This window comes from Cydia amplana, chromosome 3 (genome assembly GCF_948474715.1).
Source record: "Cydia amplana chromosome 3, ilCydAmpl1.1, whole genome shotgun sequence".
Taxonomy (NCBI): domain Eukaryota; kingdom Metazoa; phylum Arthropoda; class Insecta; order Lepidoptera; family Tortricidae; genus Cydia; species Cydia amplana.
In genome coordinates this window covers 1,718,316-1,739,386 of record NC_086071.1, presented here as the reverse complement: position 1 = coordinate 1,739,386, position 21,071 = coordinate 1,718,316, and the positions used below count along the sequence as shown (strand labels likewise).

At 37.5% G+C, this 21,071-nt stretch overlaps 1 protein-coding gene across 1 annotated transcript; it reads right to left on the bottom strand.

Moving 5' to 3' along the window:
- Positions 1-15,790: 15,790 nt before the first annotated feature.
- On the bottom strand, positions 15,791-19,988 carry LOC134662875 (uncharacterized). Its single transcript, XM_063519184.1, has 6 exons — positions 19,291-19,988; positions 19,146-19,210; positions 18,548-18,766; positions 17,894-18,064; positions 17,093-17,254; positions 15,791-16,413 (listed from the first exon to the last, which is right to left on the bottom strand). Exons 1-6 carry the CDS (start codon positions 19,322-19,324, stop codon positions 15,802-15,804), a joined length of 1,263 nt encoding a protein of 420 aa, XP_063375254.1. The 5' UTR covers positions 19,325-19,988; the 3' UTR covers positions 15,791-15,801.
- Positions 19,989-21,071: the final 1,083 nt, after the last annotated feature.

Genomic DNA, 21,071 nt, shown 5'->3' with positions numbered 1-21,071 from the left:
AAATACGAGTGATAGAAATTGGGAATCTATTGGTATTGACCACTCGTTTTCAATTCTATTAGTAGAATTTACAGGCCTAGTAGTACATTAGTATATTACTGACCGAAATACACGAAACCGAGCGGTCGCATTTTAAAAATCGGTCCCCAGCCCTTTGACCTTTCTGTACCACCTTTTTAGATTAATACTTTAACGTCGATATTGTTAACGTTGTGAACAATGTGAAATGAAGGAGAATAAAATAATTATGTAACTGTATAGCTATTGTGTCAAATTGTATGTACATATTCTAGGTAATTAACACAATCTCTTTGTTAACATGTAAGTACCGTAAAATGTGCCTACTTTACTCCCCACTGGGTAAGGTAGATGTACTAGTGCTCGACATGCTAATGCCCAATAGATGGCACCCTGCTGTCACCTCTATTGACAATGACTTAAGTTTCAAGATGACATGTACTGGGACCGAGTCGAACACCAGGACCCCGTTTCTCAGAAGCTTGTAACTTGTAATACAAGTGGAAGTCCCATTCTAACAAAAGCTGTCAAAAAGTGACATCCGCTTGTATTACAAGTTACAAGCTTTTGAGAAACGGGCCCCAGTACGTTTACCTTAATTGTGCTTCAACTGTTTTTATACAGTGTGTAAGTCAAATACGGGCAATAAATTAAACCAGATATAGAATTTACCCGTCTTATAATTAATTAAGATGTTTTTTTTAAGTTACACTTAATTATGACCCCGTGATTAATTTTTTCGACATGTACCGAGCAGCAATGTACTGTAAACATTAAGAAACAAGATGGTAATGACATTACGAGATACGAGCTTTTCATAGTAACTGCCGGGGGGCTTCTTGTCGACCGCCATCTTGGTCACATCGGGTCGTGATTAATTTCTTTGTTTTTGCCCATTAATGTTGTTTAAAGTGTAATACTGATAGCTTATTATACAGTAAACTAATATGGAAGTGTGCGGATAATGAAGAATTAATCTTGATACGAGTTTAATCGCCATTCTGGCGTCAACGCCAGGTAGCCCCACGTGGCCCTTGTAAAGTCCAGCTATCGCCTTACAAGAGCTCATAATACAACCGAACAACGTCGTGCTCTACGAGCATTTGGTATTTCTACCTCTAACCGTGGCTGGCTAGAGCCCTAGAGGCCATAATTTTATAGTTTTATATACCGTACACTGGCTGAAGTTTATTTATTACAAATAATATTAATTCGATCCCACGTGGGATCCACTTCGACGTTGGCGAAATCATCGACAGTATCGATGGAGCCATATTACCCAAAGATTGAATTGAATAGTAACTGCCAACAAGCGTTGACAGTTACTTTAAAAAGCTCGTATCCCGTAACGTGTGTGGTGTATTACATTGCGGGCCGAATTATTTTGTATGGTTATAATTTTTAATGCATTTCTAAGTAAAATCTATCTCAATATACTTTTTAGGTCCTATGCTAACCACCGTTTAAATATTCGCCCGTATTGGATTTACACACTGTATATGATAACTAAATCTCAAGTTTAGTATCACAACCTCATTAAAAGTGTTACAACATGATAGTTCTTAGTGATGGTCTGCATCAAAATATATCAACATACATTAAATTTCGAATATTGGAGCAAATTTAGGAGTACAGTAGGCACATTTTAGGGTTACATTAAGTGCCATATAAGCAAAAGAGTCCCAAATTAAACAATTACGTTAGCGATCAAAATAATTAAGTTTGGCCTTTTAGAAATACGAATGTTTGGTTCATTGAACTAAGAGCAGTTCAGTAATTAAATTGATATTCATATATCGAGGAATCTCATGGCTAAGCCAATTTTAGATTTTTTTTAATTGCTTTGTTATTTCGTTTTGTACCTATATTGTATATTAAATGTTAAGTTTACTATCTTTACTATGAACATTGTTAAAATGTTTGTATTATTTATGTACATAAAGTATTATTGTAAGTAGACTATTGTAGGTACTGTAACAAAGTGATCATTCAATTAAATAAAAAAATGTCAAATATGTGTTAAATAAAAAAATAGTATCTTTAGTAGGTAATGTGTATGTAATAAACCGCAAATATTCACATCGATTCTTGTTTATCGTTTTTTATGCCAATCAGTTATTTCCAAGATGACACCAAAAGGTCAGATTGGGCCATATTTGGGGTAGTGTCCGACCGAAGGTTCGGTTTCGGTTTCGGTTTCGGCCAGTTTCGGCCAAAAAATCATGTTTCGGCTGTAGTTTCGGTTTCGGCCAAAAAACGGCCGAACCTTTCGGCCGGGCCGAAACTTACGAAATGGTACTTCGGACAAAGACCAAAAGTTGGGGAATAAGTAGGACAACAATATTAATACCTACATATACTGATTCATGTATATTAGGTACAGACATTAATTGGTTTATTATAAAACACAATTCCACTAATGAGGGCGCCACTGGACGGTTGACGCAGTCTTAAGAGGCTGTCAATACCTATAAGTGAATGAGATAGCACTGTCGCATGTTACTGGGCCCTGGGCAAGATAATAATAAGAAAACTAGCCTCACTTTTTACCTCAATTTACCTTTGGTACAAACCAAACACAAGTTCCACATGTCCTCTACTTCAGCTTAAGCCTTTGGCCTCGCTGCGCCATGCTCGGCCTGCGGTCTCGCTTTTGAATACAATGGACATTGGTTGGAGTCTGTGCTCAACTACTTATCCTGAAGCCTTAAGCACGGCTTTGACTTCGCATGAAAGTTCGCCTCAATGGGGCACTTCGGACTTTTGGCCCAGGTGAAGATCGGTACCCGGCCTTGCGATATTGTTAACAAAAAATTTCGCGCTCGCTGCGCTCGCGTTTTTGGTTGACCCTGTGTCTACATGTTAGCTTGACTGGTGAATGAATAGAGTTAGACCAAGAAAATTCTGCAATGATTTTGATAGCATACGCAGTGCAACTAGTGCAAATGTTATTTATACGTCATAATTTCATAAAAGTTTTGACGTTTAAAATAACACTTGCACTGCTTGTGTTATCAACTTATCAAAATCGTTGCAGAATTATCTTGGTCTAACTCTAGTAATTTTCATAAAAAACTGCTTAAGTAACATCATTTTCAAGGACATTGGGTGTTGACAGCCCCATAATATGTGTGTAAAAGCGGTTTTATGACATTTTTTCAACGGTTTTAACAAGTCTACAAAAGTTTCGGTTTCGGTTTCGGTTTCGGCCGAAACTAGAGCCAAAGCCGAACATTCGGTTTCGGTTTCGGTTTCGGCAAAAAAACATGTTTCGGTCGGACACTAATTTGGGGTAGATCCATAGCCTATGTATGTACCCATACCTTTCTACCGTTGTGTGCAGGTTATATGCTAGTGTTTTTTGAGCATCGGCGAATAGTCAACTCTATGGCTGCTACTCGACGCAACGTGGGAGCAACTGCGCAGCGATGCGATTTTCCATAGCGTTGACTAGACGCCGACGTTCAAAAGACCCTAATGTTGAGTGGCCCTTACTGGTATTCTGAAAATGTGAATAATGCGAATAAGCGCGGTGCGCCCTATGTCCAATTTTAATTATTTCTGCATTTATTGTAGTAAGTTTCATGCATTCCTACTTGAGATGTTGCACTGGAGAAATGGTGTCGTGTACACATTTGTTCAATATAAAGTGTCTCGGGTTTATGTAACCAATGATACGACCAAAGATGTAGCTCATTAAAACTTTGTTCAAATTCACTATCTTGTTTTCTTACACCAGTAACGCTTTACCCATAAAGTAAACAAATATTACATAGTATAAACTTATAAAGTAACTTACACGAATCGTCTTAGTTCCAAAGTAAGTAAGGTAGGTATATGCTTCAGAAAATTCGCGTTAGTAAGAATTTCGTACCCGCCATTTCCTATCTGACCTCTAGGTATCTCTATTGCATGCGCATAATTATATTGCTGTCCCGCTCACATAGTGGCATTGGCCGGCATCATCGGCGGGACAGTAAATGTGCGAAATTCTTCATGCTCATCAGTTACTTTATTAGGCTTTATTAATAAATAAATAAATAATAAATAAATAAATAATAAATAAATAAATAAATATTATAGGACATTCTTACACAGATTGACTAAATCCCACAGTAAGCTCAAGAAGGCTTTGGGTACTCAGACAACGATATATATATGTATACAAATACATAAATATGTACATTAAAAACACCCAAGACTCGGGAACAAATATCTGTGTTAATCACACAAACAAATGCCCTTACCAGGATTCGAACCCAGGACCGCGGCTTAACAGGCAGGGTCACTACCCACTAGGCCAGACCAGTCGTCAAATTAAATTAGGTACTTACCTACTTAACTGACGGTGAGAAGAGAGAATATAAGACTGAATATTAATCTATAGGTACTATAATGAAAGTAAATATACAAAATCTTGATAATTCCAGTTCAATATGGAAAACACAAACTGGGTTCCTACTAAATTGGTTCTTCGCGCCAACAGACAATAAAAAACCGTAGAACCCTAATAAGTTGACTGAATAAAGAAAACCGGCCAAGTGCGAGTCGGACTCGCGCACGGAGGGTTCCGCACCATCAACAAAAAATAGACAAAACAAGCAAAAAAACGGTCACCCATCCAAGTACTGACACTGACCCCGCCCGACGTTGCCTAACTTTGGTCAAAAATAACGTTTGTTGTATGGGAGCCCCACTTAAATCTTTATTTTATTCTGTTTTTATTATTTGTTGTTATAACGGCAACAGAAATACATCATCTGTGAAAATTTCAACTGTCTAGCTATCACGGTTCGTGAGATACAGCCTGGTGACAGACGGACGGACGGACGGACGGACGGACAGCGGAGTCTTAGTAATAGGGTCCCGTTTTTACCCTTTGGGTACGGAACCCTAAAAACCGAGGACGAGAATAGAACGAGAATTAAATATTTTGAGCGGGTACCTAAATAAATTTACACAGAATATATCAATGTGAATTAGGATTTGATTTGGTTTGTATTTGTTTGATATCTTACAGTTAATATTTTCTTCGGTTTGGTATAGTGAAAAATTTTGTGTTTCACTCGGGGGCAAATTTTGTTTAACCCTCGTGCTTTGAAACCCTCGCAACGCTCAAGGTTACATTTTTCGAAACACTCACTACGCTCGTGGTTCAATTTTGGAACTGTTGATACTCATCAAAAATGTACTTAGTAATAGTTCTTGTACCTACAGTCTACACAATAAATATTTCTGATTTCTGATTTCGCTTGCTCGGGTATCAATATTAGCACGAGCGGTTAAACAACAACTTTACCCCCTTGTAAAACATAACTATTAGGCACCCGAATTTCAAAACGAAAGAGTAAACTGCTACTACAAAAAAATACAACAATGACCGCGTTCTCAGGTCAAGGGGTGCTAATTTCCTCAAAGTGTACAATAAACTCAATGAAAAGCAAAAATGTTATCACGGGTGGAGGTGAGCGGAAATTTGAAAAGGTCCTCCTTCGGGGGAAGGGAAAATGATGGCAAAGCGATCTCATATCGGGCATAAAGATGTCGCGGCCACCGCATTGTAGCACTCAATGATAGCACCTGAGAAGTGAGCGCCGCCGTCGGCGGGAGCGTCGGCAAAAATACGTCTCCTTTATGTAGGGGTTCCGTATTTTTTGTACAATACACTTATCATCACAAAATTGTGTAGGCTTATTGCTCGGAATTTTAAGCACTTTATAACTCGGTCACTAAAAAATTTTAGTTCTTAGTAAGAAAAACCCAAATAGTTTTAAGCAAAAATGTTTTTCGTTTTATTCGTATCCGTTTTTACCTAAGATTTCAGTATACCCAGAAATATATTTCGATTATTTTCATTACTACATATATACCAAAGAAAATGAGATACTTATTAGAGAATAAATGCATTTTTTTGTAATAAGATTACAAAACAAGTGAAAAAAGATCGAATTTTCAACGTTCTCAGCTTACTGCCTGATAAAATTGGTTATTGTTGACAAGTGGGCTTTTTGTCACTTTTTACACCTTTACGGCTACCATCAGTTTGGCACTGACATAAACGCCGTCGAGAACGTAATTTACTTTCTATACATCTCGCTCGTACTCGCATATTAGTGCAAACGAGATGTATAGAAAGTAAATTACGTTCTCGATAGCGTAAATGTCAGTTTTGACACTGTCAGTGACTCATGGTACGGGCTCTGAGAAACATATGTAGTTTGCGTTACGGATAGCTCTTTATCTATTGTAAGTAAAACCGCGCGTGCTACTTCCCTTCATAAAAAACCCACCAGCAATAAAATTATATCACCAATTCACTTTGGTAAACTATGTAATTTTAAGAACTAGTAGTTCCTAAATTTTTTTTTCCTACTAATATAAATGCCTCAAGGGCCTATTTTAGATTTAAATATTAAATCAAATATCAATTATTGTCAGGCAACTAAGGCCCATCATAGATACACATACCTTATAAACTAACATACATACAATAAGGTAGTTATTACTAATTTAGTTTTACGTCGGCAGTTAAAAAAAAAGATTTTTCGTTTGATGAATTACCTTGCTTAACAACGGCACAGTGTAAAAATCAATGTATTGTTTTTTAGACTGTGACAAAGGATATCACCGCACACCGCCAAAACAATGTTTTTCTGTTACCTTTGACGCCTTGTTTTGCCGACACTACACCCTACTCGTACATGGACGTGCAAAGAGGAGAAAAATCATCCCAATTTCCCAGCTTCGCCTGCCTCATTGTCGGCCGAGCGTAACCTGATAGGATTGTTATCGGCGCCATCTTTAATTTCGGCCGCCAACATAACTGCTCGTTATCACTGCAATCCGGCTTAGCTAGATTAAGAAACAACACTGCAGTGTAAACAACGAATTTGCATCCGCGTCTGTTCGTCAATGGAGCTCATGTAGTGGACGGAGCACTGCGGTGTACTTGGTAATAAAACTTTTATTTTATGTTCCACGTCGGTGACAAACAAGCATACGGTCCGCCCGCCGCGATCGGAAGTTATTGTAGTCTATAGACGCTTGCAACTACAGAGGTGAATCATGTGCGTTTCCGACTCTTTGCTCTGAAAACTGGTAAATATAAGTAAGTATAGGTACCTCATTACATGGTAATTATTTTGGCTGTATTTTTGGCTCATGAGTTGAATTTTTTTTAATTCCCTGTCAGACCAGTCAGGCTACTTAAGAAGTAGGTACCTACGTATATAGTGGGTTAAGTTAAAGCGAAGACAATGCTAGTACCACGCTGGTGCCTACTGGGAGCCTCGCCAAGATGACAATCGTTGATAGAAAACGCCAATCCAAACATAAATAAATATCTAATGTATGGCAATACTTAGTCCCGTGACTTTTCGGATCATCCGTCATCCCGATACATTATTTATTTTTGCTCCCTGGGCTTCTTAGGCTCATGATTATGTTAGATATACCTAGGCATGCCAATTGGTGGGGTGGTGTAGAGGTGTACACATGATTTTTAAGCATGTTGAACTAAAGAAAAAAAAAAAGCTTATTATCATGGTATATTGGTGTCAAAGAGCAGAATAGTCAAATGAAGCGATTACAAATAAAGGCGTAACGCGCGAACAAACCTTTACAGTCCAGTCCCTCGAGCGTGAACGACACAATGAGGTGCGTGAAAAATGGACACACTATTTCTTCAACCTCGTATCTTTAATGTTTAAACTAATCAAAAAGCATCCTTACATTCGACAACTTAAAGCTCATATTTCGAAATAGTGCAGCGAGACTTATGAGGTTTACAGAAAATGCCAGCAGTCGAAACAGCTCCATCCGACGGCACATAAATCAAAACTGTGAAATCGTTCGACGAAAAAAAACGGGAAATAAAAGAAAACAGCGAACCGGAGCACACCACTGATGGCTTCTTGCAATAATTTCCGTTTTCAATGAACGCGTTTTTCTTTTTCTTATCATCGCACGAACTAGGATGGTTGGGAATAAATTGAAATACAAAATTGATTGTTGACTTTTCCCGGCCGCTTTATTACTGTCACAAATGGGAAAGAGATTGAAAATTGCCTACAGGTCGTGTCGGCGGATATGATGATTCCACATTGCTGTTTCTTAATATGAATCAAGGGATATTGAAGCAATGTTTGTTTCCTTATGGATATAATTTTAGGCAATTGTTTCACGTGCCTATATTGTTTTTATTGATCCATATCAAATTGGTATTTATACGGAAGATATGCGTTCCTTAATACGTCTTTTAGAATAGGTTCTGCAGGTCAGACGTTCGGTGTGGTACCCATTATTAGATAGGTACAGCAAATGATATACAGGCTGAATTTCGGGGTCGTGTAGCAAGAGAAAAATACATCATACATAATTCAAATATGAGCCTTTTAATGATGTTGTTAATTACTGTTTATCACCAATAATGATGATTATTTTTCAGATGACAAGTAGAAAAAAACAATTTTGCATACAATTTGGTCAGTTTGTCTTTTTGCAAATAATAAAAACCGGCCAAGTGCGAGTCGGACTCGCGCACGAAGGGTTACGCAGAACAAAACAAAAAATCACGTTTGTTGAATTGGAGCCCCACTTAAATATTTATTTTATTTTGTTTTTAGTATTTGTTTTTTTACCGGCAACAGAAATACATCATCTGTAAAAATTTTAACTGTTTAGCTATCACGGTTCATGAGTTACAGCCTGGTGACAGACAGACGGACATACGGACAGCGGAGTCTTAGTAGGTAATTGGCCCGTTTTTGCCCTTTGGGTACGAAACCCTCAAAAAAGACAACGTTTGACGGAATGTCAATGGTATGGCTACGATACAGAGACTACGATTATACTATGTATTTAGTGGACTATTGTCCGTGTAGTAAATATCAAAGGTATTGAATTTTAATACCTTGACTATATACAGTTAAAAGGTACATTGGAATCCAATAGTTGAATCAATTACTAGACCGCGAATACAATAGGAATGCATTAATACCTTGTCTACACCATCTTGTTCCTAAATCAATAATGTTCAAAAGTTTTCCACCTTGAGAAATTAATAATTAACTCTGTCATATAAACAAAGGTACACTTAACAATACTTTTACTAAGACAAAATTCCGATAACAAAGTAGGATTTTAAGAAAATAACATGGTTTCCAAAACTATTTGTACACAATAAATCTAGGACTGTTCCGTATCTGACCGAAGCGAACAGCGCGGTAAAAGTTTAAAAGACAATGGAATTGTAAGCGTTTTTGTTAAGATACCCGCAATCTGCCGCAATTTATTAGTTGTTGGAGGCAGTTAGCGAAGCAGACGTGGAATGGACTTGTCTAACTTCAACTGATCGGCTAACTTCTTGCTTGGGTTTGGACGGTACGAGATTATTGAGTGAGATTGTAAACCGCGTTGTTATATCTCTCGCGTCGAATGATGGTCCCTTATGTCGTTTCCTTCAAGTGTCTTTTGGTTGGTTAATTTCGGATTCCATTGATGTGTAGGTAGGTACGTAACTGTTATTGCCATTGTATTGCCTGTATATATGTATATTAGGAATCATAGAGGATATGGAACAGTTAAATAATATCCTATCCTATCAATATCCTCGTCAAGTCGGAACGGGACATGTGATCAAAAGAGTGTAGCAGCCTTGGAAAAATTGCCCCCAAAGCTTGGAGTTTGGAACTACATATAAGTAAATAAATAATAATAAAAAAAAACATTTTCAGATTCCGCAGATCCATAGATTGTTAGTTACAAGACACTTATAAAATTACATTAGTAAAACTACCTATTACATAAAAACATAAAAATACTTATTTTCTAGGTCGCAGGACATGAAGGTCGGTACATATATCGGCGGAGGATATCCAAGTCCCACCTGTCTGCTATCATTCTCAGGATGCTATTTGAGCTATACGAGCTATTAGCCAAACGATGTCTTATTAAGGATCACAACTTTTCGACCCCCTACTACCCCCCGGTGGCTTACGGCATCCAGGTAACTCTAAAAATGTGGTTTTTTTTTACACTACTTCGGTTATTCTCTTCAATGTGCCCTTATATTACAAAACAAACCTTTGTTCCATTTATTCATGAAATGATTAAGGTAATTTGATTAGATTTTTTTTTTGTAAAAGAGCATCAAAAATCACGCGCGCTATTTAGTCCTAGAAATCTGTTCCTGGATCGCGGTCTAGTATGTAGGTACATATTTTCAATACCTACACTATAAACTGCTACACGGTATAACGGTAACGTACCTACTTACTGTTTTCTGATTTTTCTATTGACCCATGGGTCAATAGAAAAACTCTCTACTACTAATTAATTCTTAATTTGGAGTCTGTCCGTGTAAATATATTTAGTCTGGTTTCAGTGTGATTTTTTATGGTATTTGTGTAAATATAAAACTACAATTTTGCGTTAGTGTTAGTGCTGAGGTAACAATGCTGATTAAAACTCAGGGTTTAGTGAATCTGCATTGAAATGTCAAATCATGAGCAATTCTCGTAGCTCCATTTTCCTTAAGAAAAAAATACCTATATATTACCCGTCGATTATTTTTACGATCTTTTCCCTGTTTACACTCTTTAATACTCAGTCAGGACGAGTTAACGACAGTTGTCAGTTCTTTACCCTCCAAGGGGCTAAACCGGGACATCAGCTAAATACTATACCACTGTTCTATAAAGGCGTAACGTCACTAAGAAATAAAGCATACTTTAGCCATTCCTTAGCAAAAAGGCGTAACAGCGGCCGGCGAAAAAGACATGCAAAAAATACAACCATTCTTATACTTGCACTCCGTTCACATACAAAAATAGGCGGCAAAGAGGCCAGCTTACATTGGCTCTCATTATTCCCGAGGCTCCTATTTTCATTTGAGTTTTAATTATTAAAAGTTTTATTTACTGCTTATTTGTTTTTATGAGATTGTTGAATTAATTCCTTTTGTTTGTTAACTCATTTCCTCTTATATCTATCGCTGAAGCTTTGTTTGTTCCTTACATTTATGAATTAATCTTATTACACTTCTATTATTTCTTTTAACATTAAATATCATTTCCTTCCTTCACTGTGCATAGTTAAAATATTACATTTAGGTATGTTAATGATGTGCCAGCATACATTATTTGCTATATCTGTATACCTATGTATAATGTAATTAATGTACTACTAAAGTTGATCATCCGCGCCAAAAGGTTATACACAAAAGTAAGTCCAAGTGTTTTTGCCATTACGAAAAGTAAAGGCGTCAGGGTAATTGGCGCTTTGCATTCATGTTCAAATTCACAATTTCATTTCAATCGAGTGGTTATTCGTAAATTTATCTATATCACGTTCGTTGAATATCATAAAACACTTTAAAGTTCGCAAAGAGATATTCGCGAAGTCCTTATTCGGCACCGTCAGTTCACCGCTAGGGTTATATGCAACAAGAGGTACTTTTATATGACTATTAAAACTATTTTGTTACTAAGTACCGTGGCTTTAGCAGTATAAGCAACCTGTATTTTCCTCTATAAAATACAAAACGTAGTGTTTTGTATTAGACAAAATTAGATAAAAAGAAATGTTGTGTATAGTTACTATTTATAATGCAACAACTGCCATTATTTTAGATTAGAGACGGTTTAAGCTAACTTCGCACCGACTTGAATAAAACAAAGTGCGGGAGTGTCGTTATAAACGTAATATTTTCATAGAATATTGACATTATTGATGACATTTCGGCACATTGTCATTACAAATGGCATGCAGAGTTAGCTAAGTCCGACTCTACTTATTAATTAATTATTCGTTAGTACCTACGCCACAGATTGTTCCATAAAGTCTTCATAAGTTTTTGAATCCCCATTTTCCAAATAAGAAACAAGAGGCAACCCTAACTTGTAAGTAAATTTAAATTTAAAATATGCATAACAGTTTTCCGATGTGATCCCTTTTCAGAATTTAAACACATCGGGTCGTATTAAAATAGGTACATTTGGATTCAGGACACTTGGCAACTTTTGTAAGAACTCAATTCAATGTTTGATATTTAAATATATAAGTACGTAAGTAATATTGGTATAGCATTAGATGGCTAGAACTAGAACGTCCTACGAGGTAAAAATTTAAAAAGATACCTAAGGAACATAACATCGCTGAGCATGCCAACTCTGATATATACATGTGCGAGATTTTAAGGAAAATGAATTATTTAACCTTGTTTTTTGCTAGGTAACTATTTAATTGTCAATTAATTTCGAGCACATATCATGCAGATTTACCATTCTCAACCACGATAACCTTAATATTCTGTATGTAAACCATACGTCGATAGATACTTATATATTGTTTATTTTGATAAACAGCAGCAAGTTTAAGTCTGTGAGCGTAAAGTGTCGGCAACTCCGAACTTGCAAATTTGCTTAAGTATTTACGGGCAAGTCTTCAGGCTTAGTAGCCCGCTGGCGCGGTGCGCAGATTGTCGGCTTAGTCCGGGGTAAATACGTATACACACGTATCGTTTTGTTTCTACTAAATTATTTACAACAGGCCTAACAAAGATGACCCTATTACCCCCTTAGGGGTTAAATCACAGGGTTGAATTTTCAAAATCGCTTGTAAGGCCGCACAAATACATATGTGACGCTCTTATGGCTCTAAAAATAAGATCGTGTAAGTTATTTTTGCGGCCTTAGTTGTGTAACGTGTTGTTGTACGTGACTGTACACACTTTCGACGTTATTCATAAACGTCTGCTAAGTTAATCAGCTGGTGATAGCGCTGGCGGTACACCGAGAAATTTAGTAAAATGCTGCAAATGATGTTAAAGGTATGAAAATCGGTACGATTGATCTTTAGGACATTTGAAACAATTTGACCCGAAGGACCAACAAATAAAAAAAAAACGAGATGAGTTATGACGTCAGCTTATGATTATGATTTCAGCTTTTCTAATTTCGGCTCGCTCAGTCAGTCGGGCACACCCATTTAAATACAGAATATCTGGGAGACCGAGAAAAGCTTGGAAAACATATAAAAACTCGAAAATGCGCGTTTTTCTAGAGATAAGACCAAGCTAGATCGATTTTTCGCCCCCGAACACCCCCATATAGCAAATTTCATCGAAATCGTTAGAGTCGTTTCCGGGATCCATGAAATATATATACATATAAATAAATAAATATACAAGAATTGCTCGTTTAAAGGTATAACATGTAATGCATAATTATTTTCCATCGTATTTTCTCGGAAGCGAACGTGTCTTGCTGTTTCAGTCAGTGTCGGTACAAAAAGTACCGAGGTCGACTGAAGTAGCATGACAAATACGACCGTTTCCAGAAAATACGATGGAAAACAATTACCTATGCACTACATCTGTATACATTATTATATAGAGTTATTTTGAATAGTCTTGAGCAATGTTTATGGCTCCTCTACACGATGGGCCAACGCCGGCCACTCCAAGGGACGCAGCCACGCGGTAGAATGAGATAGCAATATCACTTGCTCCCTCTAACGCATAAATGCGTCCCTTGGAGTGGCCGGCGTTGGCCCATCGTGTAGAGGAGCCATTACAAGAATTGTACCTCCTACAGTTTCAGCTCTGTCCTCGCTGCCCGTACTCGAGTATTCTGAACTATTAGAGACTTAACTTACTTTCCAATGAAACAGCGTGTAACGATATGTCCTAAGTGTAAGCTTGGTTGAAACAATGTTGTCAATAAAATATATATTTTTACAAGCAAGTAACTAAAACACACAACTAGTGCTTCCTGCAAAAATGTTAAATTATTATAACTCAACGTTAAACAAAACTTATAGTAAAGTCGTTAAGCCGAGTCTTTAACGAGACCTTAAGTCTCAGAACAAATTACAGGAGGCTTGTAGACTTGCAAGTTAAGTGTACTTAGCCGCCAGTTGTGAAAATGTAAATTGTGTCCCTGGCCGGGCAGGGTTGGCACGCACGACTTCGCTCGGGCAACAGAAATGACAGAAGTAAATTCATTATTATATTTTTGTGCGAGTAACAGCTGTCATATCCGTACCTACTTTTTTATTGAACGTCACAAAGGGAAATAAACTTGCCGTTGTCATTAATGTACCTCTAGATGTAAATTAATGTGAATGTACATACGTACATTACCTAACTCGATCACATATACACATGTATGTATCGAGGTATCGATCGATGTATACACATTTCTGTAAAATGTACGGTTGAATTACAAAAAAAAAACAGTAATTTCATTGTGTCACGAAATTTTGCCACTTTTTTTAAAGTTGCAGTTAGATGCAAGTGTGTTGGAGTTTGCTGTAAACTTGAATGTGTGTAAAATAAATACAAAACAATTTATATGGGAAATTATCTTGACACAATGGAATAATTGAAATGCCCTTTCTATATAATGGGATACCTATATATCTACTTATCAGTTATTAGTAACATAAAGTATAATAATACTTTTAACAAACTATGTTACTATTGTCGCCTGGCTGACGAGACAAAACAACAATAAAAAGAAGTTGATCCATCCACCTACATAAATGTTTTAGCCATGACTTCAAAGTAATTAAATATAAGAACTGTGTTTGTCGTATAAGTTTAAACAAATGAAACACCTTTTTACACGACTGCCCAAAAAAAAGAGTGTATTGTTTTTGAAGGTAAGTTTAGTAATATTCGCATGCGGTGACAACCCTACCAAGGGCGGCCCGCAGGATTAGAGACAACGCCGCCGCCACCCGATATGCTAATTACAATACTTGCAGCCCACGCCGCCTGGCGACGGATCCAATACTTCAAACAGACTCTGATACTGAACAAAATCCATAAAAATGTGCTTAAAGATTTTGTTATCATTTTGATATAAGCTTGTATCACTGACTGTACTTTCATCAGGCAACTAATACTCATCGCATAGACTAGGAATCCTCTAGACTGAGTTTAGAGCAATTATTTCATGAAACCGATGCCGCCAAAAATACGGGGGTGCAGGGGGATGAGGTGAGCGAATCCCGTGCCGTGATTGGTCCGTTCAAAGACACGGACCAATCACGGCACGGGATTGACTCGAAGATGGAGTAAAACTACCGTATAAGTGGCAGAGGGGGTAGCGTTACTATGCTCAGTCTAGAGGATGTCTTCTCTGTGACTCATCGAGACAATTCTAATAGTCCCAAACACAATTAGGTTGCGTTGGTTGTTAATCGCACAGTTCCTATGGCCACCCTCCTGATCAGATCAGCTTGATTGTAACCCAATTTTTATGTAAGTGAAATTTCAGCTCTATTGAATAATGGGAAGTGGACCTAATTTAGCTTGCAAGATTTGACCCGAACATGCATACATTGCAAGTTAAGAAGTTAAGTTAAGCTTGTAAAATACTAACTCTAGGTTGAGCCGTAAGACCTGAAGTTATGTTCTTTGTGTATGGTTGAGGTCTCAAAGGGTGGAATAAAATACACTAATGATTACTGTGCCCTATGTATACTGTCCATACTCGGCCTAAAAATATAATTACACGAAATTGAAAACGTCGTTTTCGATTAATTACTCAGACTTCCACATTTTTTTAATGGTTTCCAGGAACATAATATCTGAATTTTGTTAATTACTACACGGTTGCCTTTTTCGTACCACTAATGCCAACAATTTGTAAATCGTGTAAGACTTCGGTGAGGTATGAAAAGATTTGAAACCCTTTTCAAGTTTTATTAAATTCCAGCAGGTAATCACAAAAAAGATTCACAAATGAGTTTCTATATTGAAATAGATGCATACAATTATGACAAAATACGTATAAAAACGTAGCAAACAAGACTCTGGAATAAGGCTAGGTTGATGTTGTCACCGCTCGAGTGGCTTCGCGTTCCCCTGCGACGCTCCGGCGTGTTTTCGTCGACGGGTGCGCTTTTCGCTTCTACGCTTACCGTTCGATTCAGTGTATCCGTCTCCTCATCGTTCGCCTTGCGTCCATCTCGCTCATTTGGCCACGACTTAGAAGAAGTATCAGCGATAATCGTGCTCGTAGAAATGGTCGTGAGAGTCGTCGATGACAAGGTGGAAAGGAAATAAGTTTCCGTAGATTCCACCCGCTCGATTGTTTTGGTGGGCTCCACCGGTGTAGTCGCTTCTGAAGGTGATTCGGTCGTTGCAGGTTCCGTTGGGGTTGTTTCCGTTAACTTATGGGTAGGTGTCGGTGGAGCATCCTTTTGAATCACGGAGCAAACGTGCTGGCAATGCTCTTTACCGCATTTCTCATCAATACCACAATCCAGAAACTGTTTCCGTGGTGACAGGAGCTGGTACAAGTGGGGTGCTTTGCAGTCATCCTTTATGTAGGTTTGCAACGCAATCACGTCGTTGTCGCATATAAGAGGTCCGCCGTTGTTGCCCTGTATAACGTGAGACACATTTAAACATACCAGTGTTCAAAATGTGGCTAAATAACGGAAGTTTTGGAAATAATGTTCCTAGAGGTACAGTAAGTATACCTACACCTGCCTGTAAAAAGGCCTTTCCAAGGTTAGGCTAGACCTTACTGTCACGTCTGAAAATATCGATACGGACAAAGTGCACAAAAATGTATACCTACACGACTTTAATGCCCATATAATTATGAAGGTTGTGTATACCTACATAATTTTTGGCACTGTGCGTACATAATCGATATATTCAGACGTGACTGTACAAATTATCCGTTTATTTAGTTTGAACCTTGTCGTATAGTAAATCGTTTAAAAAAACAATGAAACAAAATTAATGCTTTATTTGGTTTGTACGAGGTTCTGATTAAATTGACGACGGAGAGTACCTACATTGTAATGCTCATTGGGCTTTACGAGGTTAAATTTAATAGTCATCAAATTTGGAAAACATATTTTGTAGGGGACTCTAATCTTATTTATAATAACGTTGCCATAACAGTTTCAAAACAATACAATACAAATACTCTTTATTGCATACCTCATTACAGAAAACAATACAAAGGATACAGAAAAGAAGAGGGTAAACAACAGGTGGCCTTATCGCTAAAAAGCGATTTCTTCCAGACAACCTCCTTCAGAAACTTACTTGACAAAAGTCCGTAGACGGTGGTATTCCGTCGCTGGTGATCTGATCGGCCGCACACGTCATGGCCCCCCGAACGAAGTGCTCCCCGCAGTTGTCGGTCGAGGTTGGCAGCATTTCCACGAATAAACGAGTCAGGACTCTAACGTCTGTGCCGCTCTTTTTCTGTTAGGATTTTGTTTAATTTAATTTCATATATTACTTATATTTATATTAAAATAACCCAAACATTTATATAGGTATAACCCAAGCATTTTTTTTTACCAAAATAACTCGACCAGTTAGATGATTTATTAATTTTGTTTTAATTTTTAATGTTTTAAAACTATTGTGAAATTTGTTTTAGGGCTAATAATATAGAAATCATACTAGGAATATAATATTTATTATAATTGAAAATGAACCGTTTTTCTAAATGTAGACTACTTTCTGAACAAAAAATTGTTAAAGGAATGAAAATAAAAATCTTAGGGCACAATTTTTCTCTTATTAGGAGCGAAAGAGCACGTAAATCTGAGTAGAGTAAATCTGAAATAATCTTAGAAAAACCCAAATTTAAAATTATGGAGTACACAGCTATAAATAAAATGGCCCAGCTATGTACTTCATTTCCTGACTGAGTCAAAGGATTATATAGATGGCGCGAGCATAGGTTTAACTTTTATCTAATTTGGCTCAAAGAGCCCGGCCACAAAATTCCAAAATAAAAAGTAAGAATTTGACAGAATTCGTAGGATTCACAGCAAAACCTATGCTGGCGCCATCTGTAAAATACTTCGACCGGCCAACCCCTTTGCGACTTACTTTGTAAATGAGTATGTGGCAGATTTTATCAGCAGCCTCCTGTTTCGTAGAGAGCTGTGTGAAGTGAACAGCGTTAGTGGTGACAATAGGCTGCAGCGTCTTCAATAAGCAGATATCCGTGAGCCACCATTGGATGCTGTCATGTTCGGAAGGTTGAGTGATTTGGATGACCTGGAAACATTGAGCAGAGTAAGAACTTTAAAATGAAATAGGTGAATTCCAAGTCATAAACAATGGATTATAAATAAAACGTTTATCACTTCGGTTTAGGTATTAGGTAAAGGTTAACAAAGCGGGCGTAAGTAAGTAAATAATCGATATAAAGGTTTATATAGAAATAGAAATAGTAATTGTTTATTTATGGCAAACAACAAACAAAAAGAGAAACAATAAACAAACTTACACATAACATTACAACGTATAACATTACATAACATGACACATAAATTAGCCACGAAATGGTCCCGACTCAGCATGGCATGTTATATGTGAACACTATGTATGTATGTTTACCTATGTTAAAATACCTACATCTTATTGTTGTCGAGATGTTTATGACAGTGAGATTTTGAGTCAAGTAAGTCAAGTACCAAAATAACAATCTTATATATCGTAATCAAAAACCTGCAAAAAATACTGAATCTAAAACGTTACCTCTTGTTCCTGCTCGTCCTCATCTTCATTCAACGTAAATTTATGGTCGATAACTGTAGCCCCGAGTCGGGCTAGCATTGTCTTGCTGAGAGGGTCTTTGGAGATGGTGGACTCGGGCGAAGACGATATCAGAAAGTTAGGCCGGACGAGCACGGCGCCTTGGAGAAACCTGGCCCCTCCCAGGCCCAGGATTGTTTCATCTTGATAGTAGATGAATGCCTAAAACGTTATACGCAAAACATACATAACTTGTTAATTAAAGAGGTGTAAAGTTCTACTACATAGGAAACAGTGAAATCAATGTATTTGTGTATGTAGTATTTGTTTAACTTTTGGAACACCCTATGTCAAACCCAAGAATGTTATACACACGCCAATATCTCTGGCATAAGATATACTCGCTAATGAACCCATAATAAAGGCATTGAAAACGTTGAAGGTTACTTGGACGTTCTTGGCGCCACGAGCTCGACTTCTGACGAAATCTTTAAAGCTTCTTGGTGTTCCAAAGATTAAAGAATATTCCAAAACGATAAATTATTTAACTGTCTATTTTGTTTTTAATTAGAAAATGGGTACGATAATATTAAAGACATACCATGAATGGATATGTGCCGCGTTTGATTTCATCATCAGCGGAAGCTCCCACTATCAAATATATAACTGAAATGCATTTTGTTATGTTGATTATACACATTTATCTTTATTGGCTACACGAAAATAGTATACATAACGTGACTTACCACAAGAAAAAATAGTAACAAGTTTAATTTTCATATTTTCTAAATCATCCACAAAATATAGACTGACGTTTAAAATATTCCGACGCAATTGACAAGAGCGGATTTATAAGAAGAATACAGTTCTTTTTATTTTCAGTTTTCCTGCCGGCCTAATGGTTCGGATTAAAAAGCAGGCTATGTCAACCTCTTTGGAGTGCTTAATATAATTTACAAACTGAAATTACTCTTTTACCTCTTGTCGCCGTAAAAAGGGAATTAGTCTAGTCACGTCCCTTTATTTTTCTCCGCTATCTCTGACAAAGTTGCGCCAACTTCACTCGAAGGCATTAATCAGAATCGCAACCAACCCAAGATGTATTATCCCCAATAAAGCGAAAAGAATGAGTTTGCAAATTTAAAACGCGTGTTATAGATAACGGAGCGGGATAAATCCCGGTAACATCTAATTATTCACGTAGGGGCTTCCTAAGTGGGTATTAACGGACTTGGAGCGTCTTTTTTCTGATAAATTCAGTGGAATATAAAGAGCGTGGTTTATTTTTTAAATTTATTGTGAACTGAAACACGGCATGGGCGGGCGCGGGAATGGGTTCACTCCGCATCTTCCGCAACTTAATATAAGGCAAATACGTTTTACATTAGGAGAAAGATTTATATCAGGATTGGTCTTCTGAATTACTAAATCTTTTTAAACATCATGTTGTTTGTCATTGATTAAGTATTAGTAACCATTATTACGACTACTAATAGTAGCTTTGAAGTTACTGCCAAGTTACTTAGAAAGTACAATAACAATGTGAAATCACCCACAAATGGATGGAAAGATTGCAGTCGAACCGCTGATGTGGCGACGGCAGAACGACTTGCTCAGGAAGTTATTACACGTCCAGTTTACGGAGAACCCTCTTAATACTTCCCGTTCCTCCTCATTGGGTTTATTTGCTGCTTAATTCTCGGGGTAGACAGTGTCTGTAAATATTGGCCAAGTTGTAACGACCCGAATGAACGAGATACGTGTTTTGGCGGCTTCCCGCAATTGCTTTACACCGCCATTGACTAGGTGGGTTACCCTTCTATAATCTTTGTTTGTTTCAATTGACGATTACACATTATACCCATGTTTAACGGCCTCCTAGCCTAGTCGGTAGTGACCCTGCTTACAAAGCGAGTTTACAGGTTAATTTGTGTAAGATTGTTTGAATTTTACAACAAATTTGACATCATCTTATCTATTTTACCGGTTTACAATGTGACCAAACAGACCACACGATAGTGATTACCGAAGTTAGTGCGGATCCAGGTACTCATTGTCTAGTTATCGCAGCAGGGATATATTTCAAAGATTACCGCACGCATCGTAACAGGTGGGCCAGCACAAGCTTGACGTCCGGTTACTTCTGGCCGCCAAGGAACTCCGGGTCAAGCTTAAAGTGGTATAAGTTCACAGACTAGTACAGAACGCTTTACGAGTAGAGATTAGCTATAAAACCCCCTCGTCTGATCGAAGACAGACACACGTTAGGCGATATAGCAACTACGTTTGTGACCAAATCTCATTTAATGCAGTAAACCGTCGATTACATTGTCGTACTAGGTTTATTTTCGATGCTGCGACCAAACGTCTAAATGCAAGTAGATTTAAAGCTTTATATCAGTTTGGCAAAGATAGGTAAGAATGTGAGTTTTTCATATACAGGGTGGCCATTTAGATCGGTCAGTATGGGAAAGTCTGAAACTATAAGACATACGAAGATCTGTTCTTAGGAACCATGTCATCGATT

Bases quoted from the DNA above. Each gene is read 5' to 3' on its own strand.
- LOC134662875 (XM_063519184.1), bottom strand. From the start codon at position 19,324: ATGAAAATTAAACTTGTTACTATTTTTTCTTGTG. The intron at 18,065-18,547 runs GTAACGTTTTAG...CAATGTTTCCAG, and splicing joins AGGACGAGCAGGAACAAGAG to GTCATCCAAATCACTCAACC. The intron at 16,414-17,092 runs GTAAGTTTCTGA...CACGTTATACAG, and splicing joins CGTCTACGGACTTTTGTCAA to GGCAACAACGGCGGACCTCT.